Source organism: Colius striatus, unplaced genomic scaffold (assembly GCF_028858725.1).
Source record: "Colius striatus isolate bColStr4 unplaced genomic scaffold, bColStr4.1.hap1 scaffold_37, whole genome shotgun sequence".
Taxonomy (NCBI): domain Eukaryota; kingdom Metazoa; phylum Chordata; class Aves; order Coliiformes; family Coliidae; genus Colius; species Colius striatus.
The window spans coordinates 1,613,430-1,637,510 of NW_026908521.1; the positions used below are offsets into that span (position 1 = coordinate 1,613,430).

Below are 24,081 nucleotides of genomic sequence, written 5' to 3' on the forward strand. Positions count from 1 at the left end.
CCTGCAGCCTGAGCCCGGCCCTCGGGCAGCCCGAGCCGTCTCCCCAGGCTCGCCCCAGGCACACAGGCGCTTTCCCGGGGACACTCACAGCGTGCCGTGGTGTAGCCCCAGCCAGCGACGCGGCAGTCTGTGAGCTGCGACACCACCACGTCGGAGAAGCGAGTCACACAGGCCAGATGCACGTAGTCGCTGCACTGCACGGGCTCGTCCAGCTCCAGCAGGGCGATGTCGTTCTCGGAGGTGTCGCTGCGGTAGCTCTCGTGGATCAGCAGCCGCTTGCTCTTGCACACTTGGGCCTCGGGGCCCAGCTCAGACAGATGGGTGGCCCCGATCACCATGCGCCACGTCGGGAAGCTGGTTAAGCTGCGTGTACAAGTGTCTCAGTGGGCAGCAGCAGGCTGCGAGTGTGGCCATGTGAGCCCCTGCAGCCGGCTGAGCCGTGTGTGCCGGGCACTGGTGGTACAGCCGTAACCGTGACAGCTCAGAGCACCTGGACGTGACCAGAGCAACAGCGTCACGTTGGGCATCGCCCAGAACCTAAACCCAGCCACCCCCAGCCCCTCTGACATCTGAGGACAAGCTGGAACACAAGAGGCTTCTGCCACATTCCTTTACCCTTTAGCGCAGCACATGCTCAAGGGACCCAGAGATATCAAGGATGCTCCTGGCTGTTTTGCTCTGTGTGCTCAGCAGATGGCACATCCCTGCGTGGGCAGCACAGGCCTGTGATGGACTCGGAGGCAGCCGCCAGACACGCTCACCATTCCTGCCCTGCCCTGGGAGAGATCACAGTGGGAAATGGCAGCAATCCCTGATGTACAGGTGACAGCAGCAGGTTGCAGGTCTTTGCCTTCTCTCTCTCCTACTGTTAGGACCAAGCTCCACGGTGCTGAGTCCCCCCTCTCCTGCCTCTGCCCAGAGACTGAGTTGGAGATGCCCCAGATGGTGCAAGAGTGAGTTTGCTCCATGGTTCCGTATCTGTTCCCGTGTGCTGCCTGTGTCAGCTCACACAGCGATCGGGAAACGAGTGAGCCCTTGCTCCTCAGAGAAGCAAGGAGGGATGTCAGGAGCTTCATGAATGCCAGTCCTGTTTGACTGCTCTGATCTCCTTCTGTGAGCTCCAGCACGCTGCCCTGCCCAGGCCCTGCAGCACAGCCGCAACGAGCCCTCAGGGAGGTGACTGCTGCTGGGAAAAGGCAGCTGGTCGTAACTCTGGCTGTACAGCCCTGCTGGCACTGTCCCTACAGCTGTCCCCACTCTCACACTGCCTCACAACCACTGTCCTCTCCGTTGACTTTCCTCCCCAAGCACAGAGAGGCTGCAGACACCCAGCTCAGGCAGTGCTGTGTGCGTCACAGGCATTTACAGTGGGGTGGGAGCGGACATCATCCTCACCCCAATCAGTCCAAGCAAGGCTGCCTTCCTAATCAATGCAATGATTGAAAAGCTGTATCCTGAGGAACGGACACCCTGACAGACAAAACCTAAACTTGACTTGGAGATGAGGTGAGCTGAAGCTGTCAAAAGTCAGCTAAAAGCTACAGTGCGTTGGAGGCCCCATTTCTGGCAACGCTGAGCCAGGCAGCTGGTGTGCTGGGACAAGCTCAGCCCCAGCATCTGCCCCAGCACCCCTTCTGCTGAGCTCCAGCTGCAGCCTCTCGCCCTGCAGCAGACTGAAACTCTCTGGGACATGGGCTGTCCATCCCTTCTCTGTTTCTGCACCGCCGACCCCAGGAGCCCTGTCACCCTTGTCAAGCTGTGACAGAGGTGCAGACACACAGTGCAGAGGACACAACAGACAGCACAGGGTAGCTCCACCTGGGTGTCCCTTCCAGCCCTACCATTCTATGATTCTATGATCTGCAGCATCACTGCCCTCTTGGCAGGATCAAATTGGCCAGTCCACACTGCTTACAGAACAAACCCATTCTTGCTACTCTCAATTAGCTCTGAGAGCAGCATTCCCAAAGGCAGTAGCAAACATTCCCTTTTGCTGAAGGCTGCAAGAACAAGGTTGCTGCTGACTTTGAGCTGCATGTCATGAAGGTGTTGAGCTAGATCTTTGCCAGGCCAGGAGTGTTTCAGCACCGGGGCTCTCCCAGGAGAAACACCCTCTTTGTAGAGAAATGGAGAGAAGAGGCAATCACAAAAGGACAGGTGGAGACTGCCACCACACCAACTGTAACCCAAAAGTACCTCAGACAGCTGCTGAGTCACAGTTTTGCCTGGCAAATGATTTGGTATAGTTCTCCACACAGTGTTCTGTATTACACCTTGGTAGTTTAGACTTGGCTCTGCAGATGAATTACCAGCCTGGCTAAGAGCTGCAGCTGCACTGTGCCTCACCACTACGACCTTGTCAGGCCTGGATGTTGGCTCACACACACAGGAACTGGACTGACCCCAAAACCACAACCTGGGCCCTGCAGCACTGATGAGCCAAGTGAGTTCAGGTGGAAGCACATTTCTGAGCCGTGCTCCTTTCTCCAAGACTACATGTCCCAGTCAGAGACAAACTCAAACAGGCTGTGCAAGCATCCCAAGAAGTCCATCCTATGAATACATCAGGCACTTCTGACTTGGCTGAATCTTACCTCCTTGTTTTAATTGTGGTAACTCCCCTCTCCTTTCCTGAGCCATAAAGAAGAGCCAGAATGGCTGCTACAGTGAGTAAAAGTTATTAATTAGCTGTAGAAGTTGGCTTCTTCATTGTGTCACCAAACAGACTGGTGGGTACAAGTAAAGCAGAGTCCAGGTTGCTCTCAAAGTCGTGGAAAGAAAGCTGAGTGATGCTGACTCAATGGCACCTTGTACCAAATGCTTTCCATTCATGGCTGTTCATGGGAGCAGAAAAAAACCCACCTGAGATTTCCTGCAGAAGCTCAATGGAACACAAACAAAACACTCCCAACAGAGCTGACTGAAATTCCCCAAGGTTAGGAAGAGAAGCAGCACTGCAAATGTCATGTCGAAAAGACATGAACAGTGATCATGAGGAAAAGATGCAACAAGGAACAACAGGAAAGTTGTAAAGATCACTGATGAAAATAAACTCCTGATGCCTCTTATGGTCGTGTTTACCATGTGTCCCCCATCTCCCTTCCCCAAATGCACAGTTGGATTCCACACACCACACAGGAGAGTCATTGGGCTGCTGGGATCAGTCACAGACGTGACTGAGGGAAACAAAGGCATCCGAAGGAAGGGATTTGAGCAAGGGAACCCAACACAGACAAAACCATCCCCTGTGTTGCTTTCAGCAGCAAATAGAAATCATCTTCTCTTTCTTTAGCGTGGTGGGAACAGCAGCTCAGCAGCTGCACCTCAGGGCACCACAGCCAGGGTCCCTACCTGGGTGTGTGAACTTGCCTGTCTGCAGCTCAGCAGCGGGTTTGTAGGCACAAATGTGACATGGACCAGCCAGCTTGAATAAAGATGGTAGGGACAAGTTAATGCAGCTGGCAAGCTACTTCCAATTATCAGAAACAGCTGCTGCAAGGTAATCAATTGGGCCCTGGGTGGTCACAGGGGTTAAAGCAGCATCTGAGGAAGTAGCTGGCAAAGGAAGGGTTTGAGTCAACACTGTTGGTGGCATTACATTGCCTGTGTGTCTCTGCACGTGCATTACCTGGCTTCTCTACATCTTTGGATGAATATTGCTTGCACCGTTACAACAGGCCTGGAGCATCTTTCTGAGCAAGTAGAGGCTCAACTCAACCACCTCCCCAGCTGCATCTGCCAGCAGCTCTCTGCATGATCCACATCCTTCTGGCCTGTGTGCAACAACTGAAGCCTCAAAAGCTGCCCTGCCCAAACCGCTCCAGCAGTTCAACCCCACGCTGCAGCCTTGGGACCCAGAAGCCAAAGACCTGCCCCGAAGGGCTTGGGGAGGCCACTGGGGAGGCAGGAGGGCTGGCAGCAGCTGCCAGAGCTCCCAAAGCACAGCCAAGCCCCAGCTGTATGTCCCCCAGCTCCCCTCACCCAGCCCCAGGCCCCCAGCACGGCTCCAGCGGCTGCCCCCTGCTCACCATCGCGGGTTCGTGGCAGAGGGCGCTGAGGGCTCTGAGCACCAGGCACCGCATCACGCTGCTCTCGCTCCCCAGGGACCAGGCAGGGGAGTGACAGCCCTGCAGCCAATCAGAGGCGGCACAGAGACACACAAGGGCAGCATCTGCCCAGCTCCTGCTTGTGCCCTCCCAGGGGAGGCCTTGGAACCTGAAAACAAGGGGATTTACCCAACAAGGTGTGTTAGAAAGCTAAAACAAGGCTTTGGATGCTAAAAACTGAGGTTGAGACCCGAGTATGAGGGATTGAAAGCTGAAAAGGAACAGGTTAAAGCTAAAAAGAAGAACTTGGGCCACAAAGTGAGACTTTGGAATCAAAAACTGGAGGACTGTGCTCCAAGCAATAAGGTTACAAATGGCAAAAAAGAGGCTTTGGAAGCTAAAAATGAGCATCTGGGCCTCAAAACGAGCCTTTTGAGGTTAAAATTGAGTGTTTGGAAGCAAAGAAATGAGGATTTGAGCACAAAAATGAGACTGAAAATAAAGGTGATTGTTTGGACCTAGAAGAGGATGATTTGAAATCTAATCCCAAGGTTTGGAATCTGACAGTCAGGTTTTGGGAATTAGAGTTTGGGTCACCAAGTGAGGTTTGAAAGATTTACATGGTGGCCTAGGCCTCAAAATAAGGCATTGGAAGCTAAAAGGGAGGGTTTAGTCCCCCAGAGGAGGGTTTGGAAGCAAAGCCTTTTGCTTTGGATGGTGAAAATGAGGATTCTTTTCCCAAAAGTACAACTTTGGAAGCTAAAAATGAGGGTTTGGATGCAAACCAGGAGGTCTTGGGCCCCAGACCGAGGACTGAGCCAGCCAAGTTCTACCTTCCCAGCCCTTTAGGTGTGGGAGCTGCCCTCAGTCGTGTGCAGTTCGTCTGCTCAGCCCAGATGAACAAATGCAGGGTGCAGGCCAGAGAGATGGGGTGGGCACTGAGGCACACAAGGAAGAACCCAGCCGCAGCTTTCCTTCCTCTGTCATACAACCATGGAATTGTTGTGGTTGGAAAAGGCCTCTCAGATGATCGAGTCCAAGCTCGTGCAGATGTTGAGGCTGCAAATAGTGCAGCAGGAGATCAGAGAAGCGACTGTGCAGGGGGATTTTTGAGCTTCCCCAGCCAGCCCTTGACACAACCAGCTCTGAGCCGATGGTGCCTTCCCCAACAGCCCCCTTTCTTAAGCCCTTTTTACACTCTCTTTCCCTTCAAAGTGGGGCTGGAGTGACTCTGGTCACACAGACCTTCATCTGGATTGCTGTGTAATGCTCTCACTTTGCTTTTAAAGGTGTGGGGTAAGGAGAATGCAGAGCACATGCTGAGTGAGGGCTGGTGGCACCTTGGAGCTGTGTGGGCTTTGGGATGGAGCTGTGTTTTGGTGTTATAATCAGAGTCTAATGAGCAAAGTTCACCCAAAACCCAGCATTTTTTAAGACAATGACAGGCTGTTGGCCCAGGTGTCAAATGAATTGCAGATGTTACAGAAGCCTCAGAGCACAGAAGCGTCATTCAGCCAGAAATCTGCAAGAACACATTTGTAAGTGTTTGGTGTCTGAAATATTGGCGTTAGGAACTTGTTCGCTTTTGGCAGTACAAGCTTCAGGACATGGCTGATCTTGGAGAGCCACAAGAAGCCGTCACTGCAGCACATCTCACTCCTGTTGTTATCTGGCAAGAGCAGAACTTATCCTGGACCAATCAGAGTGAGAGAAGTGAATCAGCAACTGCTCAAGCCTGTCCTGATGTCTGGACAAACACCAGGAAGCCAAAGGTGAAGAATACACTGTGAGGAAGACTCAGATCTTCATCCTCAATGGCCCCTGAGGCCCAGCGAAGGAGGCGTGAGGGAGCTGTGGCCTGGGCAGACTGAGGCAGGGCCATGGGGGGAACTCATGAAGAAGTGCAATGAACTTGCAGATCTAGTCTGGGACATGTGGAAACTTTTGCTCTAAGCAGGGCACACACTTGGTGGAGCCATCCCCTGTGTGCCCAGCGCTGCCGGAAAGAATCCCTGCTTGACAGTCACATTGGCTATTGAGTCCTGATTAGCACTTTCCTGGCATCACAAACATCAGAGAGGATTTCTTGCTCCCCAGCTGCCTCCTCCCTGCAGCCCTGCTCAGTGTCAGACTTTCCCTGACAGTGTGAGCAGTGCTGTGCCTTCAGTAGAAGTTGAAGTTCTAAAGTATTGCCAGGAATGATTCCAGAGGCCATCCCAGGGTAGGGGCAGCGCTGTGGCCATCGCCAAGGGAGACAGAGAACGTTGGGCACTGCTGATGTCAGGGGCTGTTCCAGACCCCACCCGGCGTTTGTAACCTCACCCGGCCAGAGTCTATAAAGCCTTCCAGGGGACAGCCAGAGCCAGCTGGGCTGAGCTGCCCTCGGGACAACTCGCCTCCTTCCCTCGCTACTCGCCTTCGTGCTTTCCTCCAGACATTTCCCGGTTGCTGCCCAGTTCTCAAATCCAGTTTTCTTCCAAAGGTAAGGATGACCCAAACTCTCAGGACAGGGAAGAGGATGTAGACCGGGATGACAGGAGAGGCTGCTCTGCACCTCCCAGTCCATTTCCATGCTGAGCTCTTCTACCTGCAGAGCCTGGCCAAGGCTATGGGTAGTGTTGCTGTCTGGTGATTCTTCTGTTGGCCTCAAGATGAGGCTTTGGAAGCTAAAAGCAATGCTTTGGGCCCAAACATGAGGGTTTAGAGCACAGAGCTGGTAGAGCAGAGCTGTGAATGGAAGGAGCAGCCGGAAACCTGCTCCTAGCAATAGCTCAAGCAATTCCTGTTCCCTTGCCTGGGACTACAGCTTGGCTGCAGCTTGTGGTTTTGGTGTGGTAGTTCAGCCCTGGCTGGGTGCCAGGTGCCCACCAAGTCGCTCTATCCCTCCCCCTCCTCAGCTGGACAGGGGAGAGAGAAATAAGAGTTTGTGAGGCAAGGTAAGGACAGGGAGATCCCTCAGCAATTAATGTTTGGGGGCAAACCAGACTCAGCGTGGGGAGAAAATGTTTGATTTATTAATGAACCATTCAAACTGAGCAGAGAGAGGAGACCTCCTCCTCTGGAGGTCTTCAAAAGCCACCTGGACATGTTCATAGAATCATAGAATCACAGAATGGTGGGGGCTGGAAGGGACCTTTAGAGATCATCCAGTGCAACCCCACTGCTTTGACAGCCAGTGTGTGTCTGTGGGAAATGTTCCACAACCAGTGTGTGAGTGTGTGTGCAAAGGTTTTATCCTTTTTAGCCCTGCTCAGTGTCAGACTTTTCCTGACAGTGTGAACAATGCTGTGCCTCTAGCAGAAGTTCTAAATTATGGCCAGTAGTGATTCCAGAGGCCATCCCAGGGGAGGGGCAGCGCTGTGGCTGTCACTAAGGGAGAGGGAGACCTTTGGGCAGTGCTGATGTCACACAGGGGCTGTTCCAGACCCCACCCGGCGTTGTGACCTCACCTGGCCGGGGGCTGTGGAGCCTCCCAGCGGGACAGCCAGAGCCAGTTGGGCTGAGCTGCCATCAGGAGGACTCAGCTACATCTGTAGCTACTTGCCTTTGTGCTTTCTTCAACGACTGCTTGTTTGCTGCCCACTTCTCCTCAACTTCCATCCACTTCCAAAGGTAAGGATGAACCAAATCTGCACCTCCAGTTCCATCTCTAGGCTGAGCTCTTGCCCCTGCCTAGGCTGGTCGTGCATATGGGAAGTGTTGCTCTGTTCTAGTTTAGATTGTGGTCTAAAAAGGAGGCTACAGAGGAGGGTTTGTGCCCAAACAGGAGGGTTTGGAAGCTCGAGATGGTAGAGCAGAGCTGTGAGTTTCAGGAGCAGCTTGAAAACTGCTCCTGGAAATACCTCAAGGCATTTGTGACACTTTTGCCTTCCTGTTTCTTTCCGTGTGTCTATTTGAACGTGCTGTCTGTGTCTCCTGCTAGATCCTGCTGAGGCTGTGTGCAATGTCTCTGCGCTTCTGCAGCGTGATCCCATACGTCGTGCCCGGAGCGCTGGCACTGCTGGGCTGCTGGTGGCTCTATTCCTCCCGAAAAGCGCAGGCCAGAGACCGTGAGGAACCGGCCACAGCTGCTGAGGAAGCGCTGGAGGAAGGAGGCACAGAGAAGGAATCGTGGCCCCAGATAGAAGCCTGTGTCCCTCAGGGACTCTCTTCCTCTTTGGAAGAGGAATGCCCAGAGACTGAGCTTCCAGAAGTGTCAACACCACCAGTTGTGCCGAGCACCCAGGAGGATGACAAAGACAGAGAAGAGCCAGCAGGATGTGCAAGGGAAAGCAGCGTCCCTGCTGCTGTTTCTGTCCCCGTGCAGAGCACAGAGTGTCCCGGCAGTGCTGCAGCCAGCCCTGCACAGGGCTCAGGCTCAGGCGCCGACGCAGAGCAGCGGCCGTCAGCAGCGCCGGCAGCGCCAGGAGCCGGGCAGAAGCCAAGCTATGCCCAGATAGCTGCTGCGCTGCCGCCATCCCCGCAGGATGAGTGGCAGACAGTGACCCGAAAGAAGCGCAGCCAAAGAGGAAAATCCAAGGTGGTTGTCTGGGCAATAGAGGTGCCAAAGGTAAGCAGTCACTGTCCTGCTCATGCCTCCTGCCCTGCCCTACAGAGACACTTTCAGCTGCCGTGGGGACCCAACAGGAATTAAGAAGAGGTGCAGAGATGGAAAGAAGAGGCATGTTAGAGCTACATCCCGGGCTGGTGGTTGGAGTCCTTCTCCAGCACCTTCCACCCTGATCTGTCAGGGCGATGCTCTGAAAGCCTTCAGAAGGCTTTGAGGGCTCACAGTCCCTGAGAGCAGGGGATGAATTGTGATGCTTTTTCCTGTGCAAGAGGGTCACGCTCCCGCTGCCTGTCCAAACCCACCCTGCAAATGAGCTGCAGGAACCAGGAAGATGGGCAAAAGAAGCCCCAGGGCTCAGTGGGGTTTGATGTACATTTCTCTCCTTGACTCTTGCTTTCTTGTCTTTCATTAAGGATACAGTCTCACACTTGATTGGCAAGCAAGGACAGTTTATTAACAGCTTGAGGAGAGAATCTGGGGCCAAAATTTCTCTCTTAGCTGTCCCTGATGTTGATCACTACAAAGTCTGTCACATCAAAGGTAAGAGGAATGCCTCTTTGTTCAGAGTCTAGAACGTAGTTTGGGGGATTTAATTAGACTAGAAATGGATTCAGTGGCTTGGCAAGGCCACGGCTTTTACCCAAGTGTTCTGCTCAGGGCTGTTCCAGCAGAGTGATGTGGCAACTGGCCTGGGCCTGGGCATGTGCAGCCTCTGTTGAAGGCTTGGGAATGCATTTGAGCAGCTTTGGCTGCTGGAGCTGAACCAGCCCCTTTTGCAGGATCCCTTTGTGCTTGAAGCGGCAGATAGGGGATGCTTCTCAGCATCTTGTCTGGGAACGATGTTGGAACAATTGGGGCTGAAAAGTGTCTGTCAGTGAGTTGGGTCTATGCTGGAGGCCAAAGCCATTCCAAGTGGGGCCTGGGGCTCTGAGCTGCTCACGTTGGTTGGATATCAGGGTCTGTGTCCAATCTGTTCCAACTGAACTTGTCAGTGCAGCTCAGGAGGCTTCTGGCAGCTGGGTTGCTTCCTATGGCAGGGCTGGAGGTGTCCTCAGCCTACCTGTGCTGCTGACCTTGGGTGGGATTCTTGTCTTCCAGGCCTCTCCCATGAAGTTGAAGGAGCACTGAGCCTGATTGGCAGGAGGTTCAAACACCTGTGTCTCGAAAACATCTACCATCTGCATCCCCCTGCATCGGTGACACATCCTTCTGTCCCTAGGACTGCAAAGTCCCAGACGCCTCAAGCGCTTGCAGCAGAGAAAAAGAAGAGGAAATAGTCGTAATTGTAAGAAATAGTAGTAACTGTAGTAAATGCACTACAAAATAAAGTCTAATATTGCCAAAGAAAAACACGGGAAACAAAGGAAACTTGACAGAAAGTGAAGTACAGAAACTTGAGGGAAAGCCAGAGCCCCAGGCAGCTGCTGCCACCTGGACACAGGCTCTGCTGCCCAGGGCGGCCCCTAGTGCAGAGCTTTGCAGATGGCCAGAGAGTGGCTGTAGCACATGATGGGGAGAAGATAACGCTGTCCTGAAATGAAAAGGAGAGTCCTCAATGTGTGGGCAGCACATCCCAAGTAGGAGATGTCCCAATTGTCCCAGTGTGAATTGGCCATAGCTTTGGGGACAGTGGTGAAGGTCCGAGGTCCGAGAGGGAGAGGCTGAGGAGGAAGTCCATGGGAGTGGGGAGGGGGTGGTCACAGGCGACGGCGCTGATGACGAGGCTGTTGGCCAGGAGGGCAGCCAGGGAGATGCTCAGGCACAGCCCAAAGGGCAGCAGCTGCAGCTGCCCCGTGTCTGCCAAGGGCAGGAGCAGGAACTGGCTGATGGAGCTGCTGTTGGGCATTTGCTGTTCCTTTGAAGGAGAGCCTTTTAAAAACAGCAATGTGCAGGGAAAATAGAAGACAGACTCCTCTGAGCAAAACCACTCCATTCTTCAGGTAATTACCCTCCCAATGAAATGCATTTCTCTGCTGTGCTGTGTGTTGGCTGTGAGGGGCAGGAGCTCTGCTCCTGTGCTGCTGAGGAGTCAGCTTTTCTGTGTCAGGGGGTGCTCTTTTTTTGGGATAGAACTCACTTTTATCACTGAAAATTGGAGGAATCTTGGCACAGGACGTGGAAAGGGCTCCTCTCTCTGTGCCTTAGTGCAGTCAGGAGAGCTGCTGTGCCCATTAGTCTTTTTCCTCTCTGCCCTGTGTTTTCCCTCATGCTGCCTTGAAGATGACTTCACACACAAGTAACTCCTCAAAAAGCATCTGGGCCGTAAGTCAAGCAGGACAGTCCTGTTGCAAAGGGCACTTCTGCAGGCTCTTCTCTGTCCCACCCTGGCGATGGAGCTGTCCTGGAGAAACAGGACACAACTCCTGCTCCAGAGAAGCAAAGGGAACAGGATCACAACAATCAGAATATCAGAGCAATCCTAATGAGGCTGAGGAAGTGACCCTGACTCTGTCTGCAAGCCAAAGTGTGCTGAGTCCTGACACTCCCTGCTTTATCCTCCTCTAAGTGGTACAAATGAGGGATTTGTCTGCTCTTCACATGAGACGAGTTTCTATGTCCCATTGCCCAGCCAGACAACTCAGAGGTGAAGATTGTTAGAACAGGATCCTTCCCTTTCAGATAGCCCCTGCTTGAATATGTGCACTGGGAAATGTCCTGGGGCTGGTCTGGAGCTCTGAATGGCTTTCAGTGCTTTCTTAAAAAAGACAGAATTGCCAGGTGTAGGAGGGGAATTGCTGTGTTTCCTGAGAAATCATTGAAAACATGAATGAAAAACAGTTCCAACACGTCTGTGTGAAAGATTCACCGAGGAGGGCAAGGGGAGGGCTTCCCAGCACGGCCGTGGCAACTCAGGATGGCTGCTGCTGCCTCGCGGATCTTGCCATGGGATGTGTAGGAAAGGACCAAACCAAGGCAAAGGGTGAGATCAGGTGGTTTCTGGAGGAACAGAGGTAGGAAAACAGAGAGAAAAGGGGTTGAAAGGACCAGGTCACACGTAAACAGGGGTCTGATCAGTCCACTTCTGTGGCCTTGCCTTGCAGCTGATCTCCACAGCCTGTCCTGCTTTCCCAATACCTGCACATCCAAGTGCTTTCTAGGGCAAGGGAACTCTCTGCTCTAGGTACAGATGGAGGTCCGAATGCCAGCCCATCTGAGTGGGAACCACAAGTCGTCTGGTCTAGTGTTCTCTGTTGGGGGCAACTGGTGAGAGCAGTGGGGGTGTGTGTGTGTGTGTGGTGGTTTGGCCCAACCAGCCCAGCAGCAGCACGACAGTCTCTTGCTCGGTGCCCACATCCACCCCCACCCTCGTTAGGATGGCAGAGGCCCCAGCGAAATGGCAGTAAAAAGATCACCAAGGTCGTTGTGGATGGAGACAAGGGCAGGGAGGGCTTGCTGCCAGTGATGGTCCTGAGCAAAACAGACTCCAGTGCTTGACCAAGAGAGGAGAGTAGGAAAGCTTATTCTACAGGAAATACGAAGGTGGGAGCTCTCCTCATTCGTGTGCAGTCAGTCTGCTCAGCCCAGACTCAAATAAAGGCTGCCCTGGGACCCCTCTACAGCAGTACGATGGACACCTTGTGACTGGGTTTGTGGTGCCAGCTTTGACGTGAACAAGCCATTCTTCAAAGCTGGCCATGGTCAGGGAATCACAGAATCACAGAATGGTGGGGTTGGAAGGGAGCTTTAGAGATCAGCTAGTCCAACCCCCCCCGCTAAAGCAGGTCCATCTCTGTCAGGTCCCACAGGAAGGTGTCCATATAAGTTCAGAGAGCTCCAAGGAAGGAGCCTCCACACCCTCCCTGGGCAGCCTGGGCCAGGGCTCCCTCACCTCACAGGGAAACATTGTTTTCCTTACATTTCAATGGAACTTTTGTTGTTCCAGCTTCTTTCCATGACCTCTTGTCCTGTCACTGCCTACAACAGGAAAAAAAGGGAAACCCCAGCCTCCTGACACCCACCATGTAGACGTTTGTAACTGTCAATGAGATCCCCCCTCAGTCTCCTCCAGAATAAACAGCCCCAGATCAGAAGAAAGCCCCCAGCCACAGCTCTCCTACTCCTCTAGAGAGGTCCCAGGGGAGCCTGTCAGCCAGCAAAGTGCTCCCTTGGCAGCTCCTGTGATGTGGGAGCTATGACAGAATCACAGAGTGGTAGGAACTGGAAGGGACCTCTAGAGATCATCTAGGCAACCCCTCTGCTAAAGCTCCCAACTAGATCAGGTCACACGGGAAGGTGTCCAGGCCGGGCCTGAGAACCTGCAGAGCAGGAGCCTCCACAGGCTCCTGGGGCAGCCTGTGCCAGGGCTCCCTCAGCCTTCCTCTAAAGAGGCTTTTCCTTCGGTGAGACTACTTGTGTTGCAGCTCTTGTCCATCAGCCCTGGTGCTCTCCCTGGGCACTCCCATCCCGCCCCATCCCCTTGCCATGCAACTGTCAAAGTGCCAAAGTGCCGAGCTGCCGGCTTCAGTCTTCTTCCCTAGGGCGTGTCCCCCCCTGGCCCAGCCCCAGCGCCAAGGACACCCAGCCCAGGGCTGCGTCATGGGCTCGTCTTTATTGCAGCGTCTTTATTGCTGTGCGGCGGCACAGCAGCGGTGCTGGCGGCGGCCGGGAGGCTCAGGCCCAGCGGCCGCGCGGCGGATCAGAGCCGGCCGGGCTCAGCCACGGCGGCGGCCGCGCGTCCCGCGGCGGCGGCGGCTCCTCACGGGCCGCGGGCGCCTGGGCTGCCCGGCCCTGCGGGCTTTCTTGGCTCGGCGTGGGCCCCGGGAGCGGCGGCTCCTGCTGCGGCTCCTGCTGCGGCTCCTGCTGCGCGCTCTGCGGCTCCGGGCCCGGGCCATGCTGCCGCTGCCCGAGCGTGCTGCTCAGCCGCTGCCCGCTCTGCCGGCTCCCTGCCCCCGGCCCGCTTTTATAGGGCTGCTGTGCCTCAGTGCCCACCCCATCTCTCTGGCCTGCACCCTGCATTTGTTCATCTGGGCTGAGCAGACGAACTGCACACGACTGAGGGCAGCTCCCACACTTAAAAGGCTGGGAAGGCAGAACTTGGCTGGCTCAGCCCTCGGTCTGGGGCCCAAGACCTCCTGGTTGGCATCCAAAACCTCATTTTTAGCTTCCAAAGTGGTACTTTTGGGAACAAATCCTCATTTTCACCATCCGAAGCGAGAGTTTTTGCTTCCAAACCCTCCTCTGGGGGCCCAAACCCTCCTTTTTAGCTTCCAATGCCTTATTTTGAGGCCTAAGCCCCCATGTAAATCTTTCAAACCTCACTTGGTGACCCAAACTCTAATTTTCTCCCAAAGCCCGATTTTCACCTTCCAAACCTTGGGATTAGATTTCAAATCATCCTCTTCTAGGTCCAAACAATCACCTTTATTTTCAGTCTCATTTTTGTGCTCAAACCCTCATTTCTTTGCTTCCAAACACTCAATTTTAACCTCAAAAGGCTCGTTTTGAGGCCCAGATGCTCATGTTGAGCTTCCAAAACCTCCTTTTTGCCATTTGTAACCTTATTGCTTGGAGCACAGTCCTCCAGTTTTTGATTCCAAAGTCTCACTTTGTGGCCCAAGTTCTTCTTTTTAGCTTTAACCTGTTCCTTTTCAGCTTTCAATTCCTCATTCTCGGGTCTCAACCTCAGTTTTTAGCATCCAAAGCCTTGTTTTAGCTTTCTAACACACCTTGTTGGGTAAACCCCCTTGTTTTCAGGTTCCAAGGCCTCCCCTTGGAGGGCACAAGCAGGAGCTGGGCAGATGCTGCCCCTGTGTGTCTCTGTGCCGCCTCTGATTGGCTGCAGGGCTGTCACTCCCCTGCCTGGTCCCTGGGGAGCGAGAGCAGCGCGATGCGGTGCCTGGTGCTCAGAGCCCTCAGCACCCTCTGCCAGGAACCCGCGATGGTGAGCAGGGGGCAGCCGCTGGAGCCGTGCTGGGGGCCTGGGGCTGGGTGAGGGGACCTGGGGGACACACAGCTGGGGCTTGGCTGTGCTTTGGGAGCTCTGGCAGCTGCTGCCAGCCCTCCTGCCTCTCCAGTGGCCTCCCCAAGCCCTTCGGGGCAGGTCTTTGGCTTCTGGGTCCCGAGGCTGCAGCGTAGGGTTGAACTGCTGGAGCGGTTTGGGCAGTGCAGCTTTTGAGGCTTCAGCTGTTGCACACAGGCCAGAAGGACGTGGATCATGCAGACAGCTGCTGGCAGATGCAGCTGGGGAGGTGGTTGAGTTGAGCCTCTACTTGCTCAGAAAGATGCTCCAGGCCTGTTGTAACGGTGCAAGCAATATTCATCCAAAGATGTAGAGAAGCCAGGTAATGCACGTGCAGAGACACACAGGCAATGTAATGCCACCAACAGTGTTGACTCAACCCTTCCTTTGCCAGCTACTTCCTCAGATGCTTCTTGCACCCCTGTGACCACCCAGGGCCCAATTGATTACCTTGCAGCAGCTGTTTCTGATAATTGGAAGTAGCTTGCCAGCTGCATTAACTTGTCCCTACCATCTTTATTCAAGCTGGCTGGTCCATGTCACATTTGTGCCTACAAACCCGCTGCTGAGCTGCAGACAGGCAAGTTCACACACCCAGGTAGGGACCCTGGCTGTGGTGCCCTGAGGTGCAGCTGCTGAGCTGCTGTTCCCACCACGCTAAAGAAAGAGAAGATGATTTCTATTTGCTGCTGAAAGCAACACAGGGGATGGTTTTGTCTGTGTTGGGTTCCCTTGCTCAAATCCCTTCCTTTGGATGCCTTTGTTTCCCTCAGTCACGTCTGTGACTGATCCCAGCAGCCCAATGACTCTCCTGTGTGGTGTGTGGAATCCAGCTGTGCATTTGGGGAAGGGAGATGGGGGACACATGGTAAACACGACCATAAGAGGCATCAGGAGTTTATTTTCATCAGTGATCTTTACAACTTTCCTGTTGTTCCTTGTTGCATCTTTTCCTCATGATCACTGTTCATGTCTTTTTGACATGACATTTGCAGTGCTGCTTCTCTTCCTAACCTTGGGGAATTTCAGTCAGCTCTGTTGGGAGTGTTTTGTTTGTGTTCCATTGAGCTTCTGCAGGAAATCTCAGGTGGGTTTTTTTCTGCTCCCATGAACAGCCATGAATGGAAAGCATTTGGTACAAGGTGCCATTGAGTCAGCGTCACTCAGCTTTCTTGCCACGATTTTGAGAGCAACCTGGACTTTGCTTTACTTGTACCCACCAGTCTGTTTGGTGACACAATGAAGAAGCCAACTTCTACAGCTAATTAATAACTTTTACTCACTGTAGCAGCCATTCTGGCTCTTCTTTATGGCTCAGGAAAGGAGAGGGGAGTTACCACAATTAAAACAAGGAGGTAAGATTCAGCCAAGTCAGAAGTGCCTGATGTATTCATAGGATGGACTTCTTGGGATGCTTGCACAGCCTGTTTGAGTTTGTCTCTGATTGGGACATGTAGTCTTGGAGAAAGGAGCACGGCTCAGAAATGTGCTTCCACCTGAACTCACTTGGCTCATCAGTGCTGCAGGGCCCAGGTTGTGGTTTTGGGGTGAGACCAGTTCCTGTGTGAGCCAACATCCAGGCCTGACAAGGTCGTAGTGGTGAGGCACAGTGCAGCTGCAGCTCTTAGCCAGGCTGGTAATTCATCTGCAGAGCCAAGTCTAAACTACCAAGGTGTAATACAGAACACTGTGTGGAGAACTATTCCAAATCATTTGCCAGGCAAAACTGTGACTCAGCAGCTGTCTGAAGTACTTTTGGGTTACAGTTGGTGTGTTGGCAGTCTCCACCTGTCCTTTTGTGATTGCCTCTTCTCTCCATTTCTCTACAAAGAGGGTGTTTCTCCTGGGAGAGCCCCGGTGCTGAAACACTCCTGGCCTGGCAAAGATCTAGCTCAACACCTTCATGACATGCAGCTCAAAGTCAGCAGCAACCTTGTTCTTGCAGCCTTCAGCAGAAGGGAATGTTTGCTACTGCCTTTGGGAATGCTGCTCTCAGAGCTAATTGAGAGTAGCAAGAATGGGTTTGTTCTGTAAGCAGTGTGGACTGGCCAATTTGATTCTGCCAAGAGGGCAGTGATGCTGCAGATCATAGAATCATAGAATGGTAGGGCTGGAAGGGACACCCAGGTGGAGCTACCCTGTGCTGTCTGTTGTTCCTCTGCACTGTGTGTCTGCACCTCTGTCACAGCTTGACAAGGGTGACAGGGCTCCTGGGGTCGGCGGTGCAGAAACAGAGAAGGGATGGACAGCCCATGTCCCAGAGAGTTTCAGTCTGCTGCAGGGCGAGAGGCTGCAGCTGGAGCTCAGCAGAAGGGGTGCTGGGGCAGATGCTGGGGCTGAGCTTGTCCCAGCACACCAGCTGCCTGGCTCAGCGTTGCCAGAAATGGGGCCTCCAACGCACTGTAGCTTTTAGCTGACTTTTGACAGCTTCAGCTCACCTCATCTCCAAGTCAAGTTTAGGTTTTGTCTGTCAGGGTGTCCGTTCCTCAGGATACAGCTTTTCAATCATTGCATTGATTAGGAAGGCAGCCTTGCTTGGACTGATTGGGGTGAGGATGATGTCCGCTCCCACCCCACTGTAAATGCCTGTGACGCACACAGCACTGCCTGAGCTGGGTGTCTGCAGCCTCTCTGTGCTTGGGGAGGAAAGTCAACGGAGAGGACAGTGGTTGTGAGGCAGTGTGAGAGTGGGGACAGCTGTAGGGACAGTGCCAGCAGGGCTGTACAGCCAGAGTTACGACCAGCTGCCTTTTCCCAGCAGCAGTCACCTCCCTGAGGGCTCGTTGCGGCTGTGCTGCAGGGCCTGGGCAGGGCAGCGTGCTGGAGCTCACAGAAGGAGATCAGAGCAGTCAAACAGGACTGGCATTCATGAAGCTCCTGACATCCCTCCTTGCTTCTCTGAGGAGCAAGGGCTCACTCGTTTCCCGATCGCTGTGTGAGCTGACACAGGCAGCACACGGGAACAGATACGGAACCATGGAGCAAACTCACTCTTGCACCATCTGGGGCATCTCCAACTCAGTCTCTGGGCAGAGGCAGGAGAGGGGGGACTCAGCACCGTGGAGCTTGGTCCTAACAGTAGGAGAGAGAGAAGGCAAAGACCTGCAACCTGCTGCTGTCACCTGTACATCAGGGATTGCTGCCATTTCCCACTGTGATCTCTCCCAGGGCAGGGCAGGAATGGTGAGCGTGTCTGGCGGCTGCCTCCGAGTCCATCACAGGCCTGTGCTGCCCACGCAGGGATGTGCCATCTGCTGAGCACACAGAGCAAAACAGCCAGGAGCATCCTTGATATCTCTGGGTCCCTTGAGCATGTGCTGCGCTAAAGGGTAAAGGAATGTGGCAGAAGCCTCTTGTGTTCCAGCTTGTCCTCAGATGTCAGAGGGGCTGGGGGTGGCTGGGTTTAGGTTCTGGGCGATGCCCAACGTGACGCTGTTGCTCTGGTCACATCCAGGTGCTCTGAGCTGTCACGGTTACGGCTGTACCAGCAGTGCCCGGCACACGCGGCTCAGCCGGCTGCAGGGGCTCACACGGCCACACTCGCAGCCTGCTGCTGCCCACTGAGACACTTGTACACCCAGCTTAACCAACGGTGCAGCTGATGGAAGCAGCAGCATCTGCAGCTGCTGGTGGGCTGCCGGGGAGCCCTGTCTGCCAAAGCACCCGCAGATGTTGAGAGTAGGAATAACGCGGGGTGAGGTCGGAAAAGCCACTCTAGATATGTCTGAGCTTTGCCAGTGAGCGTTCAGTACAACCAGAGCTGAGCCAAAGGCTTCCCCAGCGGGGAGAGAGCTTCAGCCACGGGCAGATCTCAGCAGTCAGAGGCAGTCAGTGATGGAGTCTTCCCTGACTTACTCGCAATGGTGTCTTCACTTCACAGCCCCCTTTCCTAAGCCTTTTTGTAGTATTTTTCCCTTCAAGGTGGAGCTTGAGTGGCTCTGGTCACACAGACCTTGACTGTCCTTGCTGTCAAAGTCTCCTGCTCCGCTTTTGAAGGCACAGGTTAAGGCAAATGCAGAGCACACGCTCGGTGAGGGGTGGTCGCTCCTCGGTGGCCTTTGGGATGGAGCTGTGTTTTGGTATTGGAATGAGCAAAGCTCACCCAAAGGACAGCATTTGGTCAGACTGGGCCCAGGGTGAGAAGCCTACAGCTTATCAGTTCCACGTGCAGTTCCCTTCTTCTGCACTAAGCCACAGAAGCTGCCCACAGTCTCTGCTCCATGCCGGGCTCCGTGCAGGTTGCCCAGGGAACCGTGGATCCCTCACACACCAGCTGCACTCCTCCCTGGAACCCTCTCCAGTGTGACACGTTTTCTTCAGGTGTGAACAATGCTCTCCCATGAGCCCAGGGTTCACCTCTCAATTCCTGCCACTGCTGATTCCCGAGGCCGTGGCAAAGGAGGGGGAGCGCTGTGTGTGGTCACCTGTGGAGGGGGAGCACTTTGGGCCGTGCTGATGTCACAAGGGGAGTGTTCCGGAACCCACCCAGCATTGGTGACCTCAGCTGGCCAGGGGCTATAAAGCCTCACAGCGGCACAGGGAAGGTCAGTTGGGCTGAGCTGCCCTCGAGGGAAGGCGGCTCCTTCACTCGCTCCTCACGCTCCTGATTTTCTCCCAGCACTTCTTGTTTGGTGCTGGCTTCTCTTCCATTCCTGTCCTTTTTCAAAGGTAATGATGGTGGAACTTTCGGGACAGAGAAGAGCAGGTCCAGAGCGGATGAAGGCAGAGGCTGCTCCCCATCTCTGGCTGAGCTCTTGCAGCTCTCCAGGCTGGCCAGGGCTATGGGGAGAGTTGCTCTCAGCTGATTCCCATTTCTTTGCCAGTCCCTTGGGTAGGTGAGCAGAGGGGGTCAGGGTAGTGTGAGGCGTTGGGCTCAGCCTGCAGTGATGGGAAGCTCCCCCTGACTGCTGCTGTAGGGAGAGGGACAGAGGGACAAAGCTCTTCAGAGAGCGGCCGACAGTCGGCCACTGCTGCACGCAGGGTGGGCAAGGGAGGGCTGGAGAGCCGCAGGGCTCATGCCAGCCACGGGCAAGCAGCAGGTCCTCTTCAGAGAGGGTGACCTGCCATGCAGTCTTTGCAAAGGGCCTTGGGAAAGGCAGTCAGCTGGAGTCCTGTGGAGTGTGGTGTGACCTCAGGTGTCCATCCCTGCATCTGCATTCCCCCAGCTTGGACCCCTCGTGGTGCCCCACACAGAATCCCCCTGGAACCAGCAGCTCTGTGACATCAGCGCCCAGGCTGAGGCTTTCCAGGCAGTATCAGCACTACGGGCATCAGACACAGCACTGGGGGTGACGTGCCCTTGGCTCTTGGAGCTGCCACGTGCCCTTGGCTCTTGGAGCTGCCACATGCTGCCAGAGTGATGAAAGTTCTGATTCTCCTCGTCCTGCTGGGCCTGTGCTGCTGGCCTGTGAGTGCCTCAGTGCAAAGCTGTGGGTAAGTGGCTCTGGGAGGGAGCTTGGGCAGAAAAGAGGAGGCTGAGGGGGCATCTTCTTAATAGTTACAAACATCTAAAGGGTGGGTGTCAGGAGGTTGGGGCAGCAGTTTTTTCTGTGAGGTGAGGGAGCCCTGGCCCACGCTGCCCAGGGAGGGTGTGGAGGCTCCTTCCTTGGAGGGCTTCAAGACCCTCCTGTGTGACCTGATCTAGGTGGGAGCTGCCTCAGCAGGGGGGTTGGACCGGATGATCTCTAAAGGTCCCTTCCAACCCCCACCATTCTGTGACTGTATGATTCGATATGATGGGCTTCACTGGTTCCCCATGGCCATGCCACAGCTTCCCAAAGCCCAGGAGCTGGGAGCCGGGCTGCTGGCACCACTCGTCTGCTGGGCAAAGGCAGAAGCCGGGGCGCAGGGTTCCCCAGCCCCGCTGTCCGTGCGCTGCCCGGTGGGGAGGGCAGACGGCTGCCCTGCAGCCCCAGCAGCAGCCAGCCCTCCAGCAGGACACTCCTGACTTTCTGGTGACAGGAGAAGCTGCGGGACCCGGCCCTTGGCTGAGCACCACGGGCCGTTGCGCGTCGTGGGCGGCAGCGATGCCTCCCCGGGAGCCTGGCCCTGGATCGTCAGCATCCAGCTTCCCGGGGCAGCGGGCAGCAGGCACATCTGCGGAGGCTCCCTCATCCATCCCCGGTGGGTCCTGACCGCAGGACACTGCTTTGACAAGTACAGGTGAGTAGGAGCAGGGCAGGGCCGTGCCCCCAGCACTGGCAGAGTTCCCGTCCCGTGCTCGGCACGGGCTGGGCTGGTGCCGTTCCTGCAGCCCGGGGCTCGCGGGGCACCTGGCCTCTCCCTCGGCGAGCTGGAGGCAGGGAACTGCTGGGCTCCCTCTGAGCCCTCTGCTCCCCATCTGCCCCCCAGGAACGTCCTGACGTGGCGCATGGTGATCGGGGCCACCCGGCTGTCTGCGCTGGGCCCCGAGGCCCAAGTGCGCAAGAGCAAGCGGCTGCTGATCCACGAGAGCTACCGCAGCGACACCTCCGAGAACGACATCGCCCTGCTGGAGCTGGACGAGCCCGTGCAGTGCAGCGACTACGTGCAGCTGGCCTGTGTGACTCGCTTCTCCGACGTGGTGGTGTCGCAGCTCACAGACTGCCGCGTCGCTGGCTGGGGCTACACCGCGGAAGGCTGTGAGTGCCCCCGGGAAAGCGCCTGTGTGCCTGGGGCGAGCCTGGGGAGACGGCTCGGGCTGCCCGAGGGCCGGGCTCAGGCTGCAGGCAGGGGCCTGAGCTACCTCAGGCTGCCGCGATGCTGAGGGGACTTTCCATGAGGAAAGGCTGCAGGACCTGGGATGGTTTTTTGAGCCCTGGCCCAGGCTGCCCAGGGAGGGCGTGGAGGCTCCGTCCTTGGAGGTCTTCCAAACCCTCCTGGACACGTTCCTGTGTGACCTGATCTAGAGGAATCTGCTTGAGCAGAGGGGTCAGACTAGATGATATTTAGAGGTCCCTTCCAACCCCACCATCTGGGATTCTATGATTCTGAGCCATGGCCTAAAATCAGACAAGGGTCAAGTGCCTCTTTGGCAAGGTGCAAAGCCAAGGCTCAGGGAAGGGCTCTGCCCAGACAGGGGAGGGGAAGTGGCCCAGAGCTGCTGGGGGCTAATTCTTTGCCATGCTCACAGCTGCAGAAATATCCGACGTGCTGCAGGAGGCCAAGGTCCACCTCATCAATGTCAAGGTCTGCAACAGCAGTGAGTGGTACGGGGGGGCCCTGCACAGCTACAACCTGTGTGCTGGCTACCCGCGGGGCGGCATCGACACCTGCCAGGTAGGAGCAGCCACGGGCCAGCCCCGGCAGCACCCGCCGCCCTGGCCCACGTGGGGCTGCTGGGGCTCCCCAACACCCCCCTCACACTTCTGGGGCTCCCCAACACCCCCCTCACACTGCTGGGGCTCCCCAACACTCCCCTGACCCTGCTGGGGCTCCCCAACACCCCCCTCACCATGCCGGGACTCCCCAACACCCCCTCAGACTGCTGGGGTTTCCCAAGACCCTCCTCACTATGCTGGGGCTTCCCAACACCCCCCTCACACTGCTGAGGCTCCCCAACACCCCCCTCACACTGCTGGGGCTCTTCAACACCCCCCTGATGCTGCTGGGGCTCCCCAACACCCCCTCACACTGCTGGGGCTCCCTAACACCCCCCTGATGCTGCTGGGGCTTCCCAACACCCCCCTCACACTGCTGGGGCTCCCCAACATCCCCCTGACCCTGCTGGGGCTCCCCAACACCCCCCTTACCCTTCTGGGGCTTCCCAGCACCCCTCACACCCTCTGTCCTGTGCTGCAGGGTGACAGCGGGGGCCCGCTCGTCTGCAGAGCTCCACACGCCAACTTCTTCTGGCTCGTGGGCCTGACCAGCTGGGGGAAAGGCTGTGCCAGACCAAAGCAGCCTGGGGTCTACACCTCCACCCAGCACTTCTTCAACTGGGTGCAGTCACGGATTCGTTCAGGAGGAAGTGCTGCGACACTCGCCCGGCCAAAGAGGCCATCACAAGGCTCAGCCCTGGCAACAGCAGCAGGGACTGAGTCCTGCTCATTCCCACTCCAGAAGCTGCTGGATTTCGTTAACTGGATCCAGCAGCTCCTGCAGTCTCTGCAGGGAAAAGTGGCTTAAGCAGCAGGACTCTGAGCACGGCTGGGTCCTCCCCCTCTCCTTCACTGGAGCTTCTCAGCAGTAGTGCTTAGGCAGTAGTCAGTAAAAGCTGTAGCTGTAGCAGTGTCTTTGGACAAAGTGTTGTTGGACTTTGTAAGATTTTATGTGTTTCCTGTTGTGTTTCACAGTTCATTGGCCTCTGCACCCGTGCTGCAGAAGTGCAGCAATACCTGTGCACTGGAACCTTTGAAATGGAGAGTTACTGACAGTGTTCATCAAAATTAAATGCAAAAGAAAAAGCAAAAAGCCCTGTGATGGTCAAAATTGTTCTTGTTGAACAAATGGAGTAGGATTCAATTCTATTATGCATATTGTTGTAAGCAATAACTGCGTTTGTGCAAGTTTGATTATGTTTGGTAAAACCTTGTAATAGTAGTTAAGCCAGTGCCCGGATGGTGCAACAGATAACAGAACTCCAGAGGCAGGAACGCCCAGCGACACCCAGTAACATCTTCCACCAACCTGGAGCTGGCAGATGCGTGTGGACAGCGCGTGGACACTGTCAACTGGCCAACCAGGAGCCAACTCGTCAGGGTGTCCCAGCGCATGAACGAGTGGATAACATATATAAGCACATACGGAAAGTTGAACGGTGTGCCGCTGGCGGAGCTGAGCTTCCCCCGGTCACCCAGCGCTGGTTTTGCCTAATTACAGCTTGCTTTAATTTGTTAACTTTAATAAAATGTATTGATTGACTCAAAAACACAACTTTATTTATAACAGCCTGTTTTTCCACCTGTGAAAGTGCCCTGGTTTGGGCTGGGAGAGAGTGAATTCCCGTGGGGAGCCAGGAAGGGCAACAGCCTGGCAGCTGACCCAGGCTGGCCAGCAGGAATTCCATCCCATCCTGACGTCATGCCCAGTACCCAGCTGGGGAGCAGCCGAAGGAGCTCTCTGATGGGGTCCCAGTTTTCGGCTGCCGGTCCGGAGTGATTGGTCGGGTCGGCTCCCGGGTGCTGAGTGAGGGGTCTACAGAGCATGAAGCTTCAAAAGACTTGATCCCACTTCCTTATGCACAGAACTAGGAATAGGAATCACCTTCTGCATGGAGATAGTTTATCCCCAGAGCCTGCTGGAACTGTTCCACTGTGTGGGGTAAGAATGGACAAGGGCTTTGTGGTAGTTTGAGCCTGGCTGGATGCCAGGTGCCCACCACACCGCTTTATCCCCCACCTCCTCAGCAAGCCAGGGAAGGGGAGAAAATAAGATGGGAATCTCGTGGGTTGAGATAAAAGCAGTTTAATAAAGAAGCAGCAAAGCCGCGCGCGGGAAGCAAAGCAGAAGCAGATAAAGCTGTTACTCTCCACTTCCCATCAGCAGCGATGTCCGGCCACCTCCCGAGAAGCAGGGCTTCAGTACGCGTAGCGGTTGCTTTGGGAAGG

At 55.2% G+C, this 24,081-nt stretch overlaps 1 protein-coding gene across 1 annotated transcript; it reads left to right on the forward strand.

Moving 5' to 3' along the window:
* Positions 1 to 336: 336 nt before the first annotated feature.
* LOC133629291 (acrosin-like) lies at positions 337 to 22,905 on the forward strand. The gene is made up of 6 exons (XM_062019949.1): positions 337 to 467; positions 20,516 to 20,716; positions 20,906 to 21,174; positions 21,666 to 21,811; positions 22,334 to 22,474; positions 22,828 to 22,905. Exons 1-6 carry the CDS (start codon positions 337 to 339, stop codon positions 22,903 to 22,905), a joined length of 966 nt encoding a protein of 321 aa, XP_061875933.1.
* Positions 22,906 to 24,081: the final 1,176 nt, after the last annotated feature.